The sequence below is a fragment of the Pavona decussata genome, unplaced genomic scaffold, assembly GCF_977016875.1.
Source record: "Pavona decussata unplaced genomic scaffold, jaPavDecu1.1 SCAFFOLD_85, whole genome shotgun sequence".
Taxonomy (NCBI): domain Eukaryota; kingdom Metazoa; phylum Cnidaria; class Anthozoa; order Scleractinia; family Agariciidae; genus Pavona; species Pavona decussata.
The window spans coordinates 842,501-865,000 of NW_028145503.1; the positions used below are offsets into that span (position 1 = coordinate 842,501).

Here is a 22,500-nt window from a genome sequence, read left to right on the forward strand (position 1 = left end):
GTAGATCGAAGCTTGAAGTTTCCAAAATGGCGACGAGGCAACACTTGTTGAGCGTCTTGGAAGACCAGAGTTTCGTCCAGGAAAGCTAGCAGAGTTTAAATTAAGGGCCAGAAACAAGTTTCCATCATCAAGAAGCCTTTCGGGTACAGGTGAGATGTTTAGCGATGTTGCAATCAACAATACCAGGACAAGAGACGCGCTACAACGAGAGAGCCAACCGACCGCCATGATCACTAACTCCCGTTTCGAACGAATGAATGCTTCGATCGGTCATTAAACTTATTAAACTTCCTGACATTGTTAAATTAATCACCTGTTAAATATTGTAATCACATTATAGATAAAAAGCAGTCTAATTTCAACTTATCCCTTGAACATCTTTGCAGCACCTAAATCCTAGTGCTGAGAATAAACAGAAGAAGATTTTGTCCAACAATTATTCGATATGAAAGAAATGTGATGGTAAATTTCCAGCCTGGTGAATGAATGAGAATGATGATTATTCTAGAAAGTGACGCAGGCATACTCGGAAAAAAGAAATCCGAGTGCTCCTATCAGGAGTCGAACCTAAGACCTTCCGATTACTAGTTCGGATGCTCTACCACTGAGCTACAGGAGACTCGTGGGAGCTAAGGCCATTAAACTAGGTTCATGGGACAAACACCCTGCATACTGCTAGGATTTGAATGTCGAACGTGTGGTATATGAATAATCATCATTCTCATTCATTCACCAGGCTGGAAATTTACCATCACATTTCTTTCATATACCACACGTTCGACATTCAAATCCTAGCAGTATGCAGGATGTTTTTCCCATGAACCTAGTTTAATGGCCTTAGCTCCCACGAGTCTCCTGTAGCTCAGTGGTAGAGCATCCGAACTAGTAATCGGAAGGTCTTAGGTTCGACTCCTGATAGGAGCACTCGGATTTCTTTTTTCCGAGTATGCCTGCGTCACTTTCTAGAATAATTATCATTCTCAATTATTGGATACTTCTACTGGAATGATACAGCTATTTCAATTAACGTTGTCGGATCAAAGCTTAAAGCTTAAAGACATCTTCAAAGAGGCTGCCACCTCATCCATTTGATATCCTAACATTTTTTCATCCAAATGGCTCGCCATGGTATTTCTTCACTGGACGGACGCGGCAAAACTGATTTTGATGAACTCGTTCATAAAAAAATCCGCAGAATCTTGAAGTCTTGTCTTATAGTATTATACTTTGATCCGACAACGTTAATTGAAATAGCTGTATACCCAAAGTATATCTGTTCGTAAAAAGCCAACTGAAAAAAATAAAAATAAGAGACTTAACTTCACCAGTATTATTTTGTTCATTATTAATCACTGCCACACCGACCTTTGTATAATATCCGTCTATATTACTTAAAGGGGCAGTGTCACCAATTTTTTGTCACTTTGAATAGCCAAAAAACATATTTGAATCGATGAAATCGTCAAAATAATGGTTTAGTTTTGTTAAAAATAACCCTACTAATGCACAGAAACTAGTATTAATTATCTTTTACTTGGGATGGCTAGGATGGAAATGGATTGCAACTTGAAAAAATTGCCCAGTTTTTTCAAGTTCCTCCTGTGTATTGTAGAGAAGTCGTCAAAAAACTGCTTATAGCTTGTTCTTCCCCGGATAAATACCTTGATATTTCCTTTTCGGTGCTCTAACAGCAATTTCATGTTAGGAAAAAGGTTCTTTGTCAAATATTTGAGCCATTTTGACGACATGATATAGCAAAATCGCCGTGACAGTGTCTCTTTAAGTGTTTTGTTCGATTCCTCTCTTGTATAATCTTTTTGTTTTTCTCTTATGAAAAAAACAAAATGTAATTTAATTGAGAAGGGCATATTATTAGTATAACTATATCTTGCCATTTTCCATTTCTTGCGCTATTGTAAATTTTAAACTGTGTAATTTTTAGCATGAAGTGGGAGAACAGAAACAACTACAAACGCTTTGCGCTTATTCACCATTTTCAGTCGGCTTTCGGACACAAGGACCCAGATTTATATTTTATTTAACAAATAGTTTCCATTTTGCCGTGCGTCTGTACTCTGATAACACACAGATGACGTCAAAACGTAGTGAGAACAAAGAAGTACGCTACGAGCCGCAGGCGAGTAGCGTGACTGATGTTCTGACCACGTTTTGACGTCCTCTGTGCGTTATCAGAGTACAGACCCACGGCAAAATGGAATCTATTTGTTTTATACTATAACCAAGACATTTCAACACATTTCGTAAGCGAGCATCGCGTTGCCTGAGAGTAAGTCAAAAACTTTCCAGCAAACTCAGTTTTAGACTACTACACACATGCAATTATGATCTTCTAAATTAGAGTATAATCCGAAAGAATTTCACTGACAATATTTTCAAAACTAACTTTTATTCCAGAAGGAAATCCTGACCCCAAAATATTACAGCATGTAAGTCGCTTCACTGCGATTTGTAATCGATTACTCGCCATTACCGGATTTCTATCGGCGACATATTTCGACAAATATCTGCTTCCTTTTCACGTCACAACAAAGTTCTAGCTTTTTTGTCCTGGTTGAGATCACTCTCAACGGTCTTTGTCCAATTTTTTTATTGGGCAGTTTTCCTTTCCTGTGAGAATTTGCCTGTGTTTGTCCGCTACTCGCAAAAACAGTTTGCAAAACTTTGTTGACCAGTCATTCTGGCTGGACTCTAGACTCTGATCACGTGCGCCGGTCACACCACTCGATGACGTCAATCGTGCGTCTATACTCTAATCACACACTCCTCTAGACCAATCAAAACGCGAGTTTTACACAGTTCATTGTATCAAACAGATTTGCTCCACTCGAATTTTAAAAACGTGAATGGCATTCGGCCAAATAACGAATTGTTATCGAATACCAAATTTTTGCCGTCACTCTAGGGTCACATGGATTGACAATCGACATGCTGGCAGGAACCTTCAAGCTATTTCAACGCTCACGAGAAATGTAAGCTTAGTTGATTCAACTATGGAATTTTTGGGCATAAATACAGTTCATCGGATAATGCCACTACATGGTTCGAGATAATTCACATTTAATATTTTGCCGTAGCATAACAAGATTTTATGGAAACCATAAGAGAGTGGAAAAGAGAGTTTTTAAAGAGTTAAAATTCTCCCGTTAAATCAGTGACATTCGCTCGTTTTCGGCTTAATTTTACGCTATTTGGGAGCGCGGAAATTATTGTGCAAAATCGACTAGCATCGCTTTAGGACTCGGTTCTCTCTTACATGATGCTTCGATGAACTGTTTTTGTTTTTATTCTCAAAATGCAAATTTCTTTTGTCACCTGTCGAGCAAAGCCGTGAAATATATAGATGATGACTTAAGCAATTAAAAATACCATGGTTACTATTATTTCACAAAAAGATTGCAACGAGCTTAAACAAACCAAAGACAATTGCAACGGGGGGTGGCAAAACACCACAATATTTACTCCTCGTGGTTTTTGGTAATCAATGCTAAAATATTTAAAGCTTCCTGCTCAAGAAGTGCTGAGTTGCGCAGTAGACGATCGTGAGGCAGTGTTCGTTGACCTCTTTGTTTTTAAACGAAATAAGATATTCTGGCAAAAGTGGCAATTTTCAATTAACTCTTTTGTTTAAGGTGTTACAAGGGATGAAAGCATTTACAAAAGCCATAATTGATCTTTACAAGGAACGCACAGAGCCGCCACTTAACAGGCCGAGTTTTTTTGTGTGAATGTTAAAACGAAAACACCATCTACAGTGCAACGAGTGCTTTTAAAAGGAAAGGGAATGAACTCAAGAGAATTCAGCTAAGTAACAGCCACCAAGACCCCGAAAATTTACCGGAAGTCAGCAAAATCGGGCAGCCAACAAAGCGAGACAAAAGGAACCAATATTCAATGAACTTGAAACCTCACGGATCAGTTTTGCATTTGATGGTTTTGGGTCTTTGGCATGGAAATTCTCGGTGAGAAGAAGGGCTGCACAAAAGTTAACGACACCTACTTCGGGAAACGAAAACCGGCGGCAATTTTAAAGCGAATACAGCGAAAGATTTCGCTTCTGGAGAGCCAGAGAGACCACCGACAATTAAAACATGGGCACTCGAGTGCATCAGTGACAACCACTAATTTGGGAATAAAAGACCGTGGAAATTCATCTTTGGACGAAATGAAAAAGGAAGCGGGACTAAAATCTCGCTCAAGCGAGAATTTGACAAACGCTGAAAAACCTCAACAACACAGAGCTTCGACAGCGCCTGGGGTACTACCAAGTTCAAGCATCTCTACGGACAAATGGCCCACAAAAGACGAATTTGTGAGTTTAATATTTCGTATGATCTGACATGATCAAGACTACAAATCTGTAGATCTGGTATATTCTCAACTATTGAAAGTAAGCGGGATCATCACAAGAACTTAGTGGAAAAATCCTGCTCAAACAAGTACTATTAGGGGAACCTCAGATCCTCGCCTAAAAGATATAATTTGAGACGATCATTATATTGACCCATTTTATTTGAATCGCAATATAGCCCTTCCTTTTTCAATATTGCCGGATAAAACATCTGACGAATGTTTTTCTTTTTTTATATTTTGTCAAAGAAACATTGGTTATATGAAATTGAGATGAACAGTACCACAAGAAAGGACGGATCAATCAATCTGTTTTCGTTTAATTTGGTCAAAATTTTTGAGCATTTCAGCCACAGACTTGGAACGTTAAAATCGTATTTAGAAGGATCATGACTAAAACACCACACGAGTACATACGGGTAACATACGGGTAACATACGAGTAACATACGGAACATACGGATACATACGAATACATACGACTAACATACGAGTAACATACCAGTGACATACGGATACATACGACTAACATACGGATACATACGAATACATACGAGTAATACGAATGTTTTTCTCATAAAGGAAGCTCTAATTATAAGCCTTGTAAGCATTTTTCACGTCAGCAAACACGTACCCGTTTCAGTTTGAAGGGGGGGGGGGGGAGTTGTTGATCGCCACCCCCTCAGATTTTGCAAAATTGACTCTGTTGCTGAAACTTTAAGCAGCTGTTCGTTTATCGCTTGCGAAATTTTTTAATGTGTCAACTGTTTCCATAATTCGACATTTTTACATGTACATGGTTACATTTAAGCTTTCTGGCTTGATTTTGCACTGATTTTTTGCTATTTCTAAGGTGAAATAGTGAAATCAAGATGACGGATCTGCTGACGTCATACGACGTCAGCGCCATCCAAAATATATTGTCATCTTGTAGCGCAAGCTAATGGTTTTGCACTCAATGTGAATCTATTTTACTGTGACTAAATTTAACGAAAGCCTTGCGGTGTCGATCAACAACCCTCCTCCCCCCCTCCCCCCCCCCCCCCCCCTCAAACTGAACCGGGTACGTGTTTGCTGACGTGAAAAATGCTTACAAGGCTTATAATTAGAGCTTCCTTTATGAGAAAAACATTCGTATTACTCGTATGTATTCGTATGTATCCGTATGTTAGTCGTATGTATCCGTATGTCACTGGTATGTTACTCGTATGTTAGTCGTATGTATTCGTATGTATCCGTATGTTCCGTATGTTACTCGTATGTTACCCGTATGTTACCCGTATGTACTCGTGTGGTGTTTTAGTCATGATCATTTAGAAGAGTATAAGAATATCATTTTGTGGTTTAATTATTACGCTTTATGCACTCTACGTTAGATTTAATTCAGGTTATTTATGGCTTTACAGCTACACAAACTAAAGCCAAACATTTGTATATACGGTACATATGGTGAATTTAAATTGTGAGTTTTTATTGTAAAATAATATCAATTAGTAAAAAGAATGAATATATTATGAACATCCGAATCCTGAGAACTTTAAAATTTAAGACAAAAATAACGAATATAACATAATAATGGAGTGCAAAAGTGGTATTTTTGAATATGCTAACCATGTTTATCTTCAGTGGCTATGCTGAAGATAATCTACTCCTGGTTGTAGGTCTTTTAGAGAAGCAAAGTACTTAAATAAATTTGAATGCAATATAGACCTTAATTTAACTGCCTTAACTTGTAATCGGACTCCGTCTATAAGACGATTTAACAAATGAAAATTTTCTGAAGAAAAGGAAAATTGTTTTGCTGTTTGTAGAAGGAAATTAGAAATTCATTGATTGAACACACGTTTCCAGGTCACGTACACAAAATGAACACAGTTTTGGTGCCGGTTTGTCATATGTTGTGATTTTGTGGAAATTTCCTTGAATATTAATTATTTCCACTGGCATCATCCCTGGATGAGACTGTACATATCATCGAAGGCAGCTCGCGAACTCCAGTCATTTTAAGCGCACGCGTCGCCAGACCCGCTCAAGCGGGACTGGAAATAAATCCAAGCTACATTAGACGCTAAAGCTTTCTTATTTGACGAGTGACTGAAGTGCTCAGTCAAGGCAAAGGGTGCATAGTTCCAAAATGAGCTGGAAGATGAATAGATTGCTATGAAGTTGAATGGTCTTTTTAGGCTTTATTTCACGTCCTCCCGCTCCGGAGGGTGGGGGCTGGGGTTGGGTTGGTACTCCTCTATACAAGCTGTATAGGTATGTGCGGCGCCAAAAGGAATGGTTTTGGGCTAAAATAGGGAATAGAGTTTAAGCCCAGGCAACGAGGCCGGTTTGGTTGAGTGATAACGAGGAATGTTTGACGAAAAAATGCTCAATTAAATAGCCCCCATTTTGGTTCAAAGAAAGAGAGAAAGGTTAGGATAAACCACTCCCCGGGAGAACAGGAACTGCCTGTAAATAAATGTTTGAGGGTGTTTTCACATTAGCATTGTACAGTCACGATGTCAATGGGCGTTTTCCTTTCCGAAGATATGGTCGCGAACGGCCTGGAACTGGTCAAACCTTGTGAAACTCGTAAATGGAACACGCAGTTCCATCGGAAAGTTTCTAACGGGAAAAAAGGGACTACCTTTTCAGAAGTTCCATTCTTTCCAGAAATTTCCCAGTGGAACGAACCAAAAAAAAATGTTCCATTTACAACCTAACCGGAATTTCTGGAATCTCTTGGTAAATGGAAAACGCTTAATGTTTCCATGGTTTTCTTACCTGCAATACGAATAACAGCTGTTTCCTTGACATCCCTGCAATGCTTGGTACCCCCTCTAAGGCGAGTAACATTTGCTGCAGACAACACAACAGAATGAATTTAACTCAAACTTGTTTGAAAACAAGAATGTCAATTCCTGTTTTTCTGGTTTTCGACGTTCGGAAAAGATACTTAGTGAACTCTTAAGATTGTCGGAGTAAAATATGTGAATAATATTGTTAATGCCGTGAAAATTCCTACACATACAGTACAATTCTCCATTTGAAGAAACAGATGATGATGGTGATCATGATGATGATGTTGATGATGATGATGATGATGATGATTAATTTGCAGGGCCCCTTTCAAAACCGCCAAGGCGAGTGGGCTCACTGGATAAATATCATTATTATTATTATTATTATTATTATTATTATTATTATTATTATTATTATTATTATTATTATTATTATTATTATTATTATTATTATGGTAGTTATGGTAGTAGCGGTTCTGTTAATGGAAGGAGCGATTCCATAGTATTTTATGAATGTGGACTTTGCTTTTTTTTCTTGTAATTAAACATTCCAATGGAAAATCGATTTTCGTTTTTCAGAAGATAGGTTGCCCCAAACGCTTAGCGAGATTGCTTTGACTTAAATTGCTACGGTCCACCGGATTTCGTAACGATAAATTGTATTGAGAAATAAAACAATAGCTGTCATCCTAGCAGGGATAGTTGTTACCTCATAGGATATAATCCCATCCTCGTCCTCGTCCTCCAGTGTGAACGCGCGACCGTACATTTCCAAGTGACTTCGGTTCACGAGTCGATAATGAGTCAAGTAATCAATGGTGGAGTCTAGAGGTGTGGAATAATTTGGACCTCGATCAATCAATCAATCAATGTTTATTTTAAAAAATAACATGAGTAGTGGCTTGCTTGCCCCGCAACTAGCTACAGGTAGTGGAGGCGGAGCAAGACGAACATAAGAAAATGACAAGTGCAAACTACTAAGACAATAAGTTTTACATAGGATCTCTTGTAAGGATGACGAGTTTCAAAGCTAGCAAAAAACTGCCAGAAACTATCAGAAGGCAACAACAAATACCTTTTCTGGTTTTAATATCGGCCTGCCCAATGACATCACTGATAGCTTCCCTAAAAGATAAAAGAAAGATTTTAACAATTTGTTTCGTTAAAAAAATAGAGAGAAGTACGTCAATTTCAAACCACATCCCCAGAATTTATCAGGTTGGCCAGTTTTCCATCAACATGTCGCAATCGTCCCTCTTAGGTTTTCGTTTCTCTTTTTTCTTTTTTCGTTAAGGTTTAGCTTTGAACTCGAAAAAGAGTGAACATAAAATCAATCTTTCTTTAAGAACTTGCGCACGCAAGACAGTTTTACGCCCAGTAAATTATCGAGACTTTCGAAAAACATACCCTCGGTCTTAGGCAATACTCGTTGGTAAACTAGCGACATCCATTCCCTTAAACAACAACTCTACGACACGATCAGATCTAGATTTGGAGCAGCAAATGAAAACTTAAACATATTGCCTAAATAAGGGTGCGGTTTGAGCTCAGACTCACAGAACAACCAATATTACTTCCAGAGAATATACTATATACTTCAGGGCGACCTGCACCAGTTTGCAACGTCTTACATGGTTGGTAGAGAGGATAAAGTAAAGGAATAACAGAACAATGTTCCCAGCTCTAAAAAACAATGCAGCTGCAGGTTATAAGAGTCCAGTGAAAATAGAGCTTTTGAAGAGTGCAGGTCTACTCTACACTTCTGCAACACGGTGCTATAGCTAACATTTTAAAGAAAATGAAATAAGCATTCTACTACTTACTTTAAGACATTCTGTAACCTCTTTGCTAGCTCTGCTCGTTCTTTGAATGCTGCATTCACTCTTGATACCCCTCGAACTAAAAAAAGAGAGAAAGAAAGGAAACGTATAACCTTACTCTCCGTATAACCTAAGACCAAACATGTAACTAAATACAGACAATTCTCAATAAAGAAAGAAGGAAAGAAGGAAAGAAGGAAAGAAGGAAAGAAGGAAAGAAGGAAAGAAGGAAAGAAAGAAAGAAAGAAAGAAAGAAAGAAACGAAACGAAACGAAACGAAAGAAAGAAAGAAACGAAACGAAACGAAACGAAACGAGACGTTCATTTTTGGTATAAATCCGGATTATTATAGTTTGCTTCTACTACAGTGGAACCCCGCCTTACGACCACTTCTCGGTGCCCCGAACGAATTCAAAGTCCAGTCATTCCCTTAGTTTTACAACCTCGTTAATCCGACCACCCCGTTACTACAACCAGATTTCCACGGCCCGAACGTGGTCGTATTAATAGGATTCCACGGTAACCATAGCTTTATTTACTCCACCACATCACGGTCATGGCTCTATAGCAATTGAGTACTGGCCATGGGGACCTTCAGATATTATTACGGGTAGGAGACTGAGTACAAGTACAACTCTTTAAATTTGTTTTTCGTGGTTTAGATAATCACTTGTCACACCAATCTTATTCTAGAGCTCCTTATTTTCTCGAAAACAACGGGAAGGAGTGAGAGTTCTTGGGACGAGACTAATCTGAAAAATAGATTAATCGCATATTAGAAATCCAAACTTATAACACATTAATTTGGTTAGAAGACTGTTTCTGTAGACATTCCACAAAACACAAAGTTAAAAATTCATTAATCAAAATAACTGTGATATTCTAACACTGCCCTTGGCTAACCAGTGAATCGATTAATCATACTTAATAATAAAAAAATAATTAATCAAAATTAGCTTACTCTTTGGAATCACATTTTTCTTCTTTTCCTCCTGTTCTCCTTGCTCTTCTTTCTCTTTCTCTTTCTCCGTTTTCTTTTCATTTCCAATCTTCTCTCCTTCCTCTGACTTCGTGTTAACGTCAGCACTAATCGTAATTTCCTTCACGATTGGCTCGTTCCCAACTCTCTCTTCTGTCAAACCAACGTCTTCCCCAGTGCCCTCCGTATTTGTCGGCAGCATTTCGTCACCAGGCGCCATGGTTTGTACGGCTGTCGTGGGGCTCATAACCAACAAATCTTCATTCTCTTTATTATCTTTCTCTTGTTCCTCAAGTGATGTTCTTTTTCCCGATTTTGTTGGTTTCTCCTTTTCTTTATACACAACAGTCTGTGAAATGACCTTTTTCGAGGGTTTCGTTTTCTTGATGGATTTTGAAGGGAAAGCAGATGGTGCAGGTTTAGACGAAAGATCTTCCGTTGGAATCTCGTCGGCTGATTCTTGAAGCGCGTTAAGCTGAAATTGAATCGTCGTTTAAGTCAGTTAAGCTCAATCCGTTACACCATATCTTGATCAACAACTCACAATCATGGCTAGAAATGTTTGGACATTTTATCAAAGGCTTGGTTGAATCAGACATTCTTTCTCCACACTTTACATGAAACATTGATTTAAAGCACCCTTTAGTCTCGACCTTTTGTCTAGGTGAATTTAGCCATTTCCTATCCCGCTCCTGTTTCGTATTCTGTGGCAGGATTTTCACCCTTCTTAAAGTGGGAGAATCTTAATATCCAAGATCATGATAATACCATAAACAAACTAATTAAAAGGAAGAGAAATTACAAACCCTTTCGTCCTCCAATCCATCTTTTAGAACCACCTTTACTTTGTTCATTAGTTCGCTTTCCAGTTCATTTTCTCCGTTTTCATTTAAAGAGGTGTTGCTTCTTTTTGTTGTCACACGTTTTATGTTGTTTGCATCTTTCTTCTTCCTTTCTGGGGGAGCTCTGTAAAATCAACATATATGAATAGATAAAATAATCAAACTCCACTCTGTTTTATTTGAGCTACGAGTACCAGCTATATCCGACGACTTATTCTGAAATCTAATCGTCATCATTATCACCATGATCATTACAATCACCATAGTGGTCATCATCATCATGATCGTCATCGTTATCATCCAGTACTGTTACGTTCTCCTAGGCGTATGTAGCAACAAATGGGAATATACAACGGCTCAATTAAGGGCTCTTTAGTGCAAAGTCGGGTGCAAAAGCACCGCTTTAGCTAGGTCCAGCCATGTGTTAACTGTGATTGGGACTGTAAAACAGTCTAGGAAATGCGTATGGAATCAGCATATTGAGTGGGCGCGAGGGGACAGTAATTACCTTATATCATTAGATTAAAGAACATTCGGTAGGAAACAAGGGAAAGAGGATAACAGTGTGTATTCAAGCACAGGTCGGCTCTTTCTTGGATTCTCTATTTCTTTTTATAAAGTTGCCAAAAGACAACATAACAGAAATCGTAAAATATCATAAAATTCCGTTTCTTTTCTGCTCGTGGGCAGATACGTATTTGTAAGGATTCGTTCAAATGTCGTAGCACACTCCGGTTACGTGCCATTCATTAGTAGAATTTCGGTAGTAAGTGATACTATGACACTAGTGAAGACTGACAATTCAATACATTCTGGACATATTAGACTCGTGCATCTGATAAGCTAGATCCAGATTCATAAGGCTATCATTGATAAACAATCCTATGGAGACAACAAGAGACAACAATTAATCCGGATCCCGTTTCTTACCGGTTTTTCCGTTCTTTCTTCTTTTGGAAGTTCTGGGAAGATAAATCGATGAGGCTTTATTAGAAAACATCATGACTAGTAACTCTTGCCTTTCCAGTTTGCATGTATGCAAGCCTGGTTACCTCTGACCACTTCTAGGTTAACTACAACTAAACACGTCCACAGTTAGCTGAACAGTTGACGACAATTTCAATAATTCTTTCCTTTCTCATGCTTGCACGACTAGGAATGGAAACAAGCATTTGCGATCTTTTTACTATTTAATTTACTTTTCCATTTATCTCTAAGCCAGCTTAATATATTTCCATGACACTAATGTTATTATTTTAGTGTTAGTTCTTGTTGAATTAGTCGTACTTTAAAGGAGCTACGTAATTTGTAAATTTTCCTTAACGTCACATCATCAACATGTTGATATCGTAAACGCTTGCCTTATTTACTTAACTAAATAAAGTGAGTAGAACTGATTGAATTGTACTCATGTTTAATACATACCTGATGGGCATTGGTAATCTCAGTACTATCCATGGTCAGACCAGCTTTGAGCCCAGGTCCGGTCCCCTCTTGAGCAATCAGCAGTGGACTTTGACCTTCACCTTATAAAATTGAAATGAATTTTTACAAATAGTAACTCTCCTGTGACTGATACAAGTGCTGCTCACATTGTACTAAAAGGTTCATTTTTTCCCTTCAATACCTCTTCAAGCGGTGTAATGGGATGGCGGAGTTACCATACCTTGACACTACACACTCTGTCCTAGCTTACCTTTACCAGTATTTTCTAAATTCTCTTGAACTGATGGTTTAGCTCCCAAATCTAGAGGAAAGGATATAATTCAAACACGTCAAAGAGTAGTGCCTCGTATTTCTAAATCGTGGGATTTGGCTTTCATGATCGACATTAGTGGAATACAACGTTGAACGTTCCCTTTTAGATCCCGTTTCAGTGCTGTAACTAAAATTAAAGTATGAATTATAGCACTGAACAAAAAGTACGAATCACACTAGCCTTCCATACATCATTAGGAGTGGGACTGGTTGTATCATCAATCAAGTAACTTAGCCTACGGCTTTAAAAGCCCAGGAGACTATGTCTAGAGGACTAAACTAATGCAACTGGTTTACTGAGAGTCAACTGGCGAATCAAGTGTGAGTAAATTGAACATTCATGTTTTTTGTCCACTCCTGAACATGAAGAAGAAGAAGCCGTTTAGATAGTGGGAAGCAGCGAAAACCGGCGCGCGATGAAAAATATTGGGAGCGGGATAAAAACGATGAAGAGACCAGGATAGCGGTTCTCTTACCTTCTCTCGCTAGTCTAATCGCTTTTCTATTCGCTCGCATCCCAATTTTCTTCAGGCTAGTTGATGAACACAAAGTTTTCTAAAACATCTGAAACGAGTTGCATAAAACTTATCGACGAGCGTAACGGCTAAACTAAGACGTTAAAATACTGATTTTGACTGGGCTGAACGTCAGGGGTTAGCAGTTAGGCCCGACGTTGAATTTTATGCAACTGGCCCTCTGGGGCTAATTTAACAATAGGTTTACATGACGCTCACACAGAACTTGTCATTGAATTTTGTTTTGTGTGCGGATGTTAAACTAACGCCCAGGGCCCAGTTGCTCGAAGCATGGTTAGCGCTAACCCGGGTTAAATACCATAAAAACCTATAGGTTTTAATACCTCTTAACCAATGGTTAGCGCTAACCATGTTTCGAGCAACTCAGCCCTGTTTGTAAACTACAAGTGTAAAAGTTTCATTGAATCGACCCCTGCTTCCTTACTAACAATACAATCCATTAGTACTACTTAATCACCACCTCCATCATTTGAACATACCATTTGAATCACCATGCTCCTCAACTTCATCTTCATCTGTGCTAGCTTCCAGTCTCTCACTAATAGATGAGCATCTAAACTTCGGCTTACCGCATCTCTCACAGATATCCCGGCAAGCACTGCAAGGCCCACCAGGCCGCTGACACCAAGTACCGCACCTTGTACAAACGCCTTGACACTCCTGGATGAGAGCTCCACATCTGTAGCAGTCGATTCCTTTACATCCTACAGGGCTTTCGCCATTTGAGCCATTCTTCTGTCCCTTTGTGGGGTAAGGTGCTTGGAACTGTTGCGAAAAGAACTGCAGATCACTTTCGCTCAGCTCGTCCTCGTCACGCGGAGCGCGTGGTCTGGGGCGAGGTGCAGCATGTTCAGAGTCTGGCCCTTGTTGTAAAAAAAAAAATACATTATTTACATATTATCTAAAGAACAATTATTCCCTTGTTAGTAATTAAGCAGTAGTACCCCTCCCAATAACATTAATGATGGAAATTCTCTGAAATGTTTCAAATGGCAGCTACTGCATCACGGCTAAAAAGAGTTGTTCTGCACTACACTAGCGTTTAATTAAAGGGTTTCAAAATTTATTTATGCCATGCGTTAAGGTGGAAACTCCATACTCCGAAGAGCGGAAATTTCTAAAACGTAATGTAAGAAAGTCCTTATTTTATGAACAGAACATTATGCATCTGAAAATACACAAAATAGTTGCTTAATTCATTTTTGTTTGTTTATTTGTTTACTTCACACAAAACCTTATATTTTTAGGATAATATATGCTTAATATAATACCTGGGCCAATAGAGGGTATTGGTTTGACGATTATCTTCCTACTCGATTTCTTTTCTCTCACATGGGTCTCCCCTGCACTTTTTCGCCGAGGCTCTACCGCTACAGCGCCTCCTTGTAAAGTGCTCTTGTTAAGGTCAACTTCACTAGGTTTTCTTTCTTCCCTTCTTAAAACAGCCTTAGAGGTTTTATCAGACGCTTTTCTGGTCCGCTGTTGGGTTTCTTGATTGCTTGTTCTTCTCTCGGTCCCATTCTTCCACTGATCGTCTTCACTGCTCGACGAAGTTAAGTCGCTGAGGGGCTGGACATGTAAGCTGAAGTCACTATCCCAGTCACTGTCCCATTGGCCACTGTTTAAGGGGGCTCTGTTCGAGCTTTCCTTTTCCTGAGACTTTTGTGACAGCGATCCTTCTGTTGGTGTAGAGAAACGAACAATACATTCAAAATTCAAGTTTCTAAGTATGCTTGAAACGCCGTACTCTTTTGTTAGATATGTAATACTGCAGTGGCTTGACAAAACAATATAATTGATTGCAAATAAGGAGTTAGCAAAAAAGTGGGAAAGATACCTTAGTCCAGTATTTAGTATTGAGATGACCCTTTTTAGCCGGGGGTGGAGGGAGGAAGGGACAATTTCAAGGCCACTACAGCTATCACAATGAAAAAATGGAGGGTAAATAGTTTGTTTAAAACTGTTTCCTTTGAGGTCCACAAATGGTTTCGATGACGTCGTATAATGTGAGAATTACGTCACTTGTTCTGAACAGCCGCCATCTCTGAACAGCCGCCATCTTGCATTCTTTTTGTGTTTACTGAAAATATGAATGTTCAAAGTCAATTCGAGTACTTTGTGCCTCGACCTTCGGCCATACACGTAAATCTTCCTTTTACCTATTTCCTTTCTTCCTTTTGAATCTCTCCTCTTATTCTGTCTGTCCTCCTGAGTCCCTCGCTCTTGTGTTCCCTTTGACTCCTTCCTCCTACTCTCTCCTCCCTCCTCTTTTCGCTTCTGTTGCCTTTTTGCCTCATTTCGAGCCCGTTGAATCTGAGCCTGTAATGAACTAAGGTCAGCGTTCTCTTCGCTATCAGCGAGGTACCCATCATGCTGTGTGGGTGAAATGGACAAGGATGAGGAGTATTCCACATAATCCTGTTAACAAAGGAATGAAGACGAGGTGGAAAGTTTTAGAGAAAGCTACTTGCAGGTCATTCACATAGTAGATTATATCAATTCTTAAAAACACAAGAACCCTTTAAGAAAAATTTCTCTCGGAAGAAAAAAAGCTTCAATAAACAGAAAGTACTCTCTGCATTTCTATAAAGTTGTCCTGGTAGCTTCCGAAGGCAAATGTTCTTCGACCGTCTTATAAGCGTCAATGAAAATTAATCTTAAGCTAATCGTGTATTTCTGAATTAAACTTTCAACATATCTAGGTATGGAACGTAATCCTTCACTCTTATAACAAAGTGAGGTTGAAATGTTCGAACTAATGTCAAAATTCCAATTTGTTTGAAAGTGGTAATAACGTAACAAAAAACGTTTTCACCTATTTTCGATTTTATATTCCCTGCGCAGCGCCATTTTGGATTTTGTGACGTCATACGTTTGCTGCTCTTGACTTCTTTTATATTCAATAATTGGACAACCGTATGAAGTCATGAAATAAAAATGGCGGCACGTGAGAATTTTAAAGGCGAAAATAGGCGTACGCGATAGTCTAACGTTGAAATATTACTGTCATATTTTCCGATAATTATGAAATGAGGCTATTTAACAATAATTTAATGTCAATTTATTTTAAGGTTGCAGGTCACTTTAAATGCGATTATTTTGGTAACCGAAGAAGTTAAGGCAGACAATCAAATTCACTGTACATAGACCTTACTCAATGGTGAAACTGATTATACTATATTTAATAAAAAGTAATGGTTATGAAGCCTGACAAACTTCTTTGTTATATATTTTTGTTAATATTTTTGGCCTTCAACGTGCACAGACCACAATATATTTTGAAATGTGTTGGAGCAACTGGCCAATAGAAACGTTCCTGTCAAGACATTCAGCTGTAGTGAGAACGTTAAAACAAAGGATTGTGCATGGTTGCGGCCCTTCCAACATTAATTGCAGCACCATTGTTGTCCTGGCAAGGTTTCGTAACCAGTCCCTCAATCAACTATCATAATACGAACAATGAATGAAATGTCCAGGTAAAACCATCAAATAATGGATGATTTTTACTACTTTATTCTACGGATAACACAGCACAATATCCTCTACTCGGGTCATTATAATGGTCCCTCATAATTTGCTTCTTGTCTGGTGCTTATATGATAAAATTACGTGTTGGTGAAATAGGCCATTTCTCAGTTACTTTGAACCTCATTATTAAAGCGAGGCTAGCTGCAAAACGGGGGCGCGCACCCAACAGTTCTTTTCCGTGGATATCTGTTGGGAAGACCTAAATTTCCTCGTGCGGAAATTTAGATGCAGTCGTAAAGAAATTCTACAGTTAAAAAAAGGGCCAGCTAAAAATTTCGTAACACTGAAAAACTAATTCCTTTCGGACAAGGATGAGTTAAAAATGCGAAAAAAAGGTAGGCTTGTGATATTATTCCGTAAAACCAACAATACACCTTATTCCAAAATGGCTAACATTTTAATATTTTATTGTTGGCATTCAAATTAGCCCTTCTTGCCTCGCTCTTAAGTTCAAAAATCAAAGGAATATTTCATCTTGAACGAGGCTATAGCTTGAAGGGCTAATTTGAATGAAAACAAAACAATATTAAAATGGCAGCTATTTTGGAATAAGGTTTAAAGCTCGTAAATTTAGGGAATAAGATTCCTTTTCTTAAAACTTTCTGCAACTTAAATTTTCAGCTAAAACATCTGAACAGGTCAATCTGTATTAGCTTAGATAATTATGTCTGTAAAAGGGCAGAAAAACATTTTGGAAAACAGGAGACAACATTTGAAATATTTTGCTTAAATGCTCTTGTTGAGTGTCCCTGTTATATGGTAAAAGTACGTAACTTTTGGATGCAGGCGACCACACGACGCAAAATAAACCGTTCTGAATACGTTCCGTTGCCAGATCTCTTGTAGTAGAAATGCATTTGCCAGTCGTCACTTTACGTGTAAATAAACCAAACTGATTGCTGGGTTGACACTACGGGCAAAGGGCTTACTTATTTGGGCCAATATTTTAAATATTACAACTAGTCTTCTTCAGGGCCAGAGTTAAAATGAGAAAAACTACGTGTTAGTGGAATTATAAAGGTAACATATTCCTTATGGATGCTATTCTTTGAAATTCGAAGCAGCCACAACTGTACCTGATCAGCGGGAGTAGGCATGGGTGGTCTTCTAGCCTCGCCAGAAACAAGACGATCTGGGCTCCAGCTATCTGAAACAAACTTAATGTCTGAAAAAGAGTCACCGCTGCACCTCGTTCTGGGATAGAATATGACGTCATCCTCGTCGGTCTCTACGATTACCGGTTCCTCGGAGAATACGTAATCACGCCGGTCCAGGCCCACCGTGTAAAACGAGTCAGTTCTAGGTAAAGAGTGCCTGGGACTTTTTGCTTGTTTGGTCTTTTTATTTTCTTTTGGCTGATTTTGTTCCAATTCTTCATCGTTGCCTTTTACGTCATGCGGATGTTGTCTGCTTTCTTTTTTAGCGGCAGAAATTTGTTTCTTCCTACTCTTTCTTGAGATATCAGTTTCTTGTTTATGGCGTAAATTTTCTTGATTACGATGGCTTAATTTTGTTCCCTTAGTTTTCGAGTTCTCTCTCGTTGTCTCATCGTCATGAATTCCGCTTATTACATAATTAGTCTTTTCAGCGGAAGCAAAAGGCCTTCGACGCAGGCGCACTGTGAATCCTGATTCCGGATCGCAATCTTCAATAAGCTCAAAATCACTGAAAGAGTCCACATCATTATCTGAACGAACGTTTTTGGTTTCGTCCTCTATCTCCCATTCTACGTTCTCATTCTCATAATCTCTCGTTACTTCCGCTTGTGCTGACCCATCATCCCATGCGCACCGTACATCCGGGGGCTCGTTTATTTTATCAATATTTGCCCCAGGTTCTGTCATGAACACACTGCTTCCCGATTCCGAGCGTTTCTGTTCGGAAACCTGATCACTAGTTTCCAGATCATCCTCGTGTTGGCTTTGCCTGCTCATGTGAAGTCGGAATGATTCCATGTCGTCGCGCCAGTCCACTGGTGAGGTACAGACTCTCTCTTTCTTTCTTGGAGAGGATTGTGCGTCACGTAAATTATTAAACCGCCTGTGATCTACTATAAATCTGGAATCTCCTCGGTGCAAAGTATCCACAACACTTTCATGTAAGTCTTTCTCCCTAAGCGCTTGGTAGTCTGTGGTAGGTGTTCCACATTTGTGACACCGCTTGGGAGTAGCAAGTATTGAGCGTAGCTGTCCTCGAGAGTTCGTGATCTTCTCTGTGACAGGCAATCTTGCGTGACATGAGGAACAGCTGTAAGCAGGGGACAAATCGGGTTCATACTGACCAATAGAAGGCAGGACATCCAGAACCTGGTAAGAAGAAATAACGTTTTAATAATGGAACTCCTTCGAATTATCCAAAATACAAGAGGTTAAAAGAACTAAAACGTAGTTAAATGAGCACAAATTGTGGTATTGAAATATATAAACAAAGCCCTGATTTGGAGAGAAAAATGCATGCACATTTGTCCTCTGAAATGAACTGTTCCATTGTTGTTATTGTTGTTATTATTGTTATTATTATATGGCAGTTAAAACTTCTGGATGCCCAGATTACCTAAACAATGATTGGGCGGCCAGCCATAGCCAATTATTATTATTATTATTATTATTATTATTATTATTATTATTATTATTATTATTATTATTATTATTATTATTATTGTTATTATTATTATTATCATTATTACATCAATGGAAATTGTTCTTTTATCTTCTGAACCAAACCCATATAAATTAACTTTTATATACAACATGTTGATATTTTACAATTTTATGACAGTAAGCTGTGAAATCACTCAGGTTTTAATAGAATCAAATTGTATCTAGTAGATTTTATTCTTGTAAATAATAAAGTTATCATTCCCTTTATTTAATTATTATTATTATTATTATTATTATTATTATTATTGTTATCACTGTCATTATTGTTATCGTTATCATCATCGATAACATTATTACAACCATTTTTGAAGGGAAATAAGTTTAATGTGCTTGTCATCCTTCACTTATTTTCGCTGAAAAGACTCGTGAGAACGCGCGTTGAGTGTTTATTTTCCACAAGTATATTGACGCCCCGTCTGCTCCAACTGCAAAATGCTCCTCCACCTTCAAGTTTCAAGTAATGAACGTCTACAATGGTATTGAAGTAACCCGAATTTGAAAACTATGGTTCATTACTTGGGGAATATCATCGAATATGTCCCAGGTAAAGTATATATGGGTATATTGTTTAAGGTGACACATTATTACCAATTGCACGCAAGCGTCAGAGAATAGAAAGAGTATAATATTTAACAATTATTCCACGAGCGCGGGTTGGATATGACAGGATAGATAGCAAACGAGGCGCGTAGCTCCGAGTTGGCTGTAATCATCTCATATCCAAAAAGCGTCAGTGGAATAATTGTTTTATTAAAAACAAGAGAACAACCGAAACACAATTTAATAAGTCGCTACTTCTCGGGCATGGTATAATGGCCCATATACCATGGTCGTTAAGCTAATCAAATCCCCGGAATTTCATTTTACAATGTTTCAGTGTTTAGTAAGAACATATTCATTACCTTCCAGCTGAGCCTGCGATACCCTCCGCCGACTCGTATAACTGGATTCAGAGGGAATATCTCCTGTAAGACACATAGGGTCAGAAATTAATTATTTCTTTTATTTCTTAGCTATAATGAGTATTATTTAACAGTAAAATCATTATGACGCTAGCTTCTTTCGTCCATAAAGAGAATGTATCACTTTTCTTTTCAAGTTTGCAAAAATTAGATTTACCAATATTTCCTCAATACGGCCCGAGCAAGTTTGATCAATAGAATCTAAAAACTCATTTCGGATTTATCAGCTGTCCATTCTGCACCTAAGCCACTTAGCTGTCCGCCTTGAGTCAAGTGTGTCCCAAAGGTGTTTTGTACAGAATGACGTGAAGCAGCTAGGTAACAACACGATTGCTTTATATCTTTCATAAGGAGCATTCGATCTGAATCGACGCGTATTTGTGTACCATCTTTAAGGTCTTCGCGTTCTCATTATGGAACACTTTAATTCAACAGCTAACTCGACGGGTTGCTATAGATATATACGGTTAAAAATACTGATTCACGCAAACTTACCGTGTCAGATCTCTGACTTCTTAGTAAACGAGGGCAGGGTGAAGTTGATTCTGGGGACACAGTCTGCACCTGAGGCACGTAAAAAATTAATAAATAAACACTGGGCTTAGAACTTAAATTAACTATGTTATGGTTTAAAAAAGGACCTACACCTAAAATTCCTGGTCTTACCGAAATTGCCTCACCAATAACCTAATCCACAAGAACGCTACAAACCGATTGTAAAGTTACTCACGTTCTATGAAATTTTAACTGTTAAAGTAAGGGACAGAAGCTTGTGTTACTCAGAGAATACTTCAGGATAATTTAGCGAGAAACGTCTTAAAGCAGATCCTTTGGCCTTATTGCCGGGAGTTAAAGTATGTATGTGGGAAATTAGTTCTAAAAAAGGGTGTTAATTACAGTGGCTGCAAAAATTACCAATTAAATATGTGACTATTTAGTAATGAATAGATCTTGATTGCGGTGGTTGGAAGGGTTGCAAACGGTGTTGGCTGCAGTGGTTGCAAAGTATGTATGTGGGAAATTAGTTGTACAATGGGTCTTGGTTGCAGTGGTTGTAAAGTATGTATGTGGGAAATAAGTTGTACAAAGGGTGTTTGTCGCAGTGGTTAGAAAGTATCTATCTGAGAAAATAGTTGTACAATGGGTCTTGGTTGCAGTGGTTGTATTAAAAGTATGTATGTGGGAAATAAGTTGTACAAAGGGTGTTGGTTGCAGTGGTTGCAAAATATGTATGTGGCAAATTAGTTGTACAAAGGGTGTTGGTTGCAGTGGTTGCAAAGTATGTATGTGACAAATTAGTTGTACAAAGGGTGTTGGTTACAGTGGTTGCAAAGTATGTATGTGGCAAATTAGTTGTACAAAGGGTGTTGGTTGCAGTGGTTGGAAAAGTTGCCAATTAAATATGTGACTTTTTAGTAATAAACAGATGTCTGTTGAGGCGGTTGCATACATATGTTTTTTTTTTTTTTGCGTTGATGACTACTTGGCAATAAACGAATTTTCTCCAATTTGGAGCTTAATTATCTCTGACAAATGCATTGTTACCCAATTTCCTTTTTGGATTCCAATAACCCTTGCTAGAATCTACTTGCTATTTCACGCATTGTTAATAAACTGAAGAAGAATACAACCGTATTAGGAGTCACTGCCGTTAGAAAACCCGAGCCGAGCCCGGGTCGTCTTTTCGGACCATTCCGTCATGGGCAGAACGTATCCGCATTAATAAAAGGATGTACCGTGTTAAGATATAACGTACCCGTCTGTTTGTGTTTTCTCCGGATTTTTTTCCTTCCGAGGAAAAGACCTTTAGTTTGAACGGAGGTGGATGGATGAAGCTGAAATACTTTGAAACGTCCGTCCCTCGGCTAGTCTGAGGTGCAAAACAGTTTTTGTAAATAATAATAATAATAATAATAATAATAATAATAATAATAATAATAATAATGATAATAACACGTTATTTGAAAACTATAATCTATAAAGCCATGTTCAAGTTCAAATCTCATAAAATCTAAAGTTAGTATTATTGAATTGTAATTTTAGTTTCTCCATATCTTTTAAGATTTTTGTCCCCAGTAGAATCGAGTTTTTTGTGTCGTCATAAATGAAACCATACCATATCCATTTATGCGTATATTCAAGAGCATAACTTTCGATTGACACATGTAAAAATAAAAAATAACCAAACGTCATTTCACTTAAAAGGACATACTAAGAATGAGTAAATATTCAGGCTAGCATAAAACAAATCTGGGCAAAATT

General features: G+C 38.2%; 1 protein-coding gene across 1 annotated transcript in view; it reads right to left on the bottom strand.

Annotated features, from left to right (window-relative positions):
- LOC146475160 (uncharacterized) overlaps nt 1-22,500 on the bottom strand; it is a 33,995-nt gene that overhangs the window by 8,383 nt on the left and 3,112 nt on the right. The window contains exons 3-18 of the mRNA XM_085116110.1: nt 21,995-22,108; nt 20,734-20,802; nt 20,179-20,241; nt 17,693-18,922; nt 15,248-15,506; nt 14,360-14,767; nt 13,568-13,951; nt 12,491-12,541; nt 12,220-12,320; nt 11,725-11,756; nt 10,759-10,918; nt 9,935-10,427; nt 8,977-9,052; nt 8,229-8,278; nt 7,863-7,978; nt 7,137-7,211 (exon numbers count right to left, since the gene is read on the bottom strand). Of these exons, the coding sequence (XP_084972236.1) occupies nt 7,137-7,211; nt 7,863-7,978; nt 8,229-8,278; nt 8,977-9,052; nt 9,935-10,427; nt 10,759-10,918; nt 11,725-11,756; nt 12,220-12,320; nt 12,491-12,541; nt 13,568-13,951; nt 14,360-14,767; nt 15,248-15,506; nt 17,693-18,922; nt 20,179-20,241; nt 20,734-20,802; nt 21,995-22,108 (3,681 nt within the window). The remainder of the gene's footprint in view (nt 1-7,136; nt 7,212-7,862; nt 7,979-8,228; nt 8,279-8,976; nt 9,053-9,934; nt 10,428-10,758; nt 10,919-11,724; nt 11,757-12,219; nt 12,321-12,490; nt 12,542-13,567; nt 13,952-14,359; nt 14,768-15,247; nt 15,507-17,692; nt 18,923-20,178; nt 20,242-20,733; nt 20,803-21,994; nt 22,109-22,500) is intronic.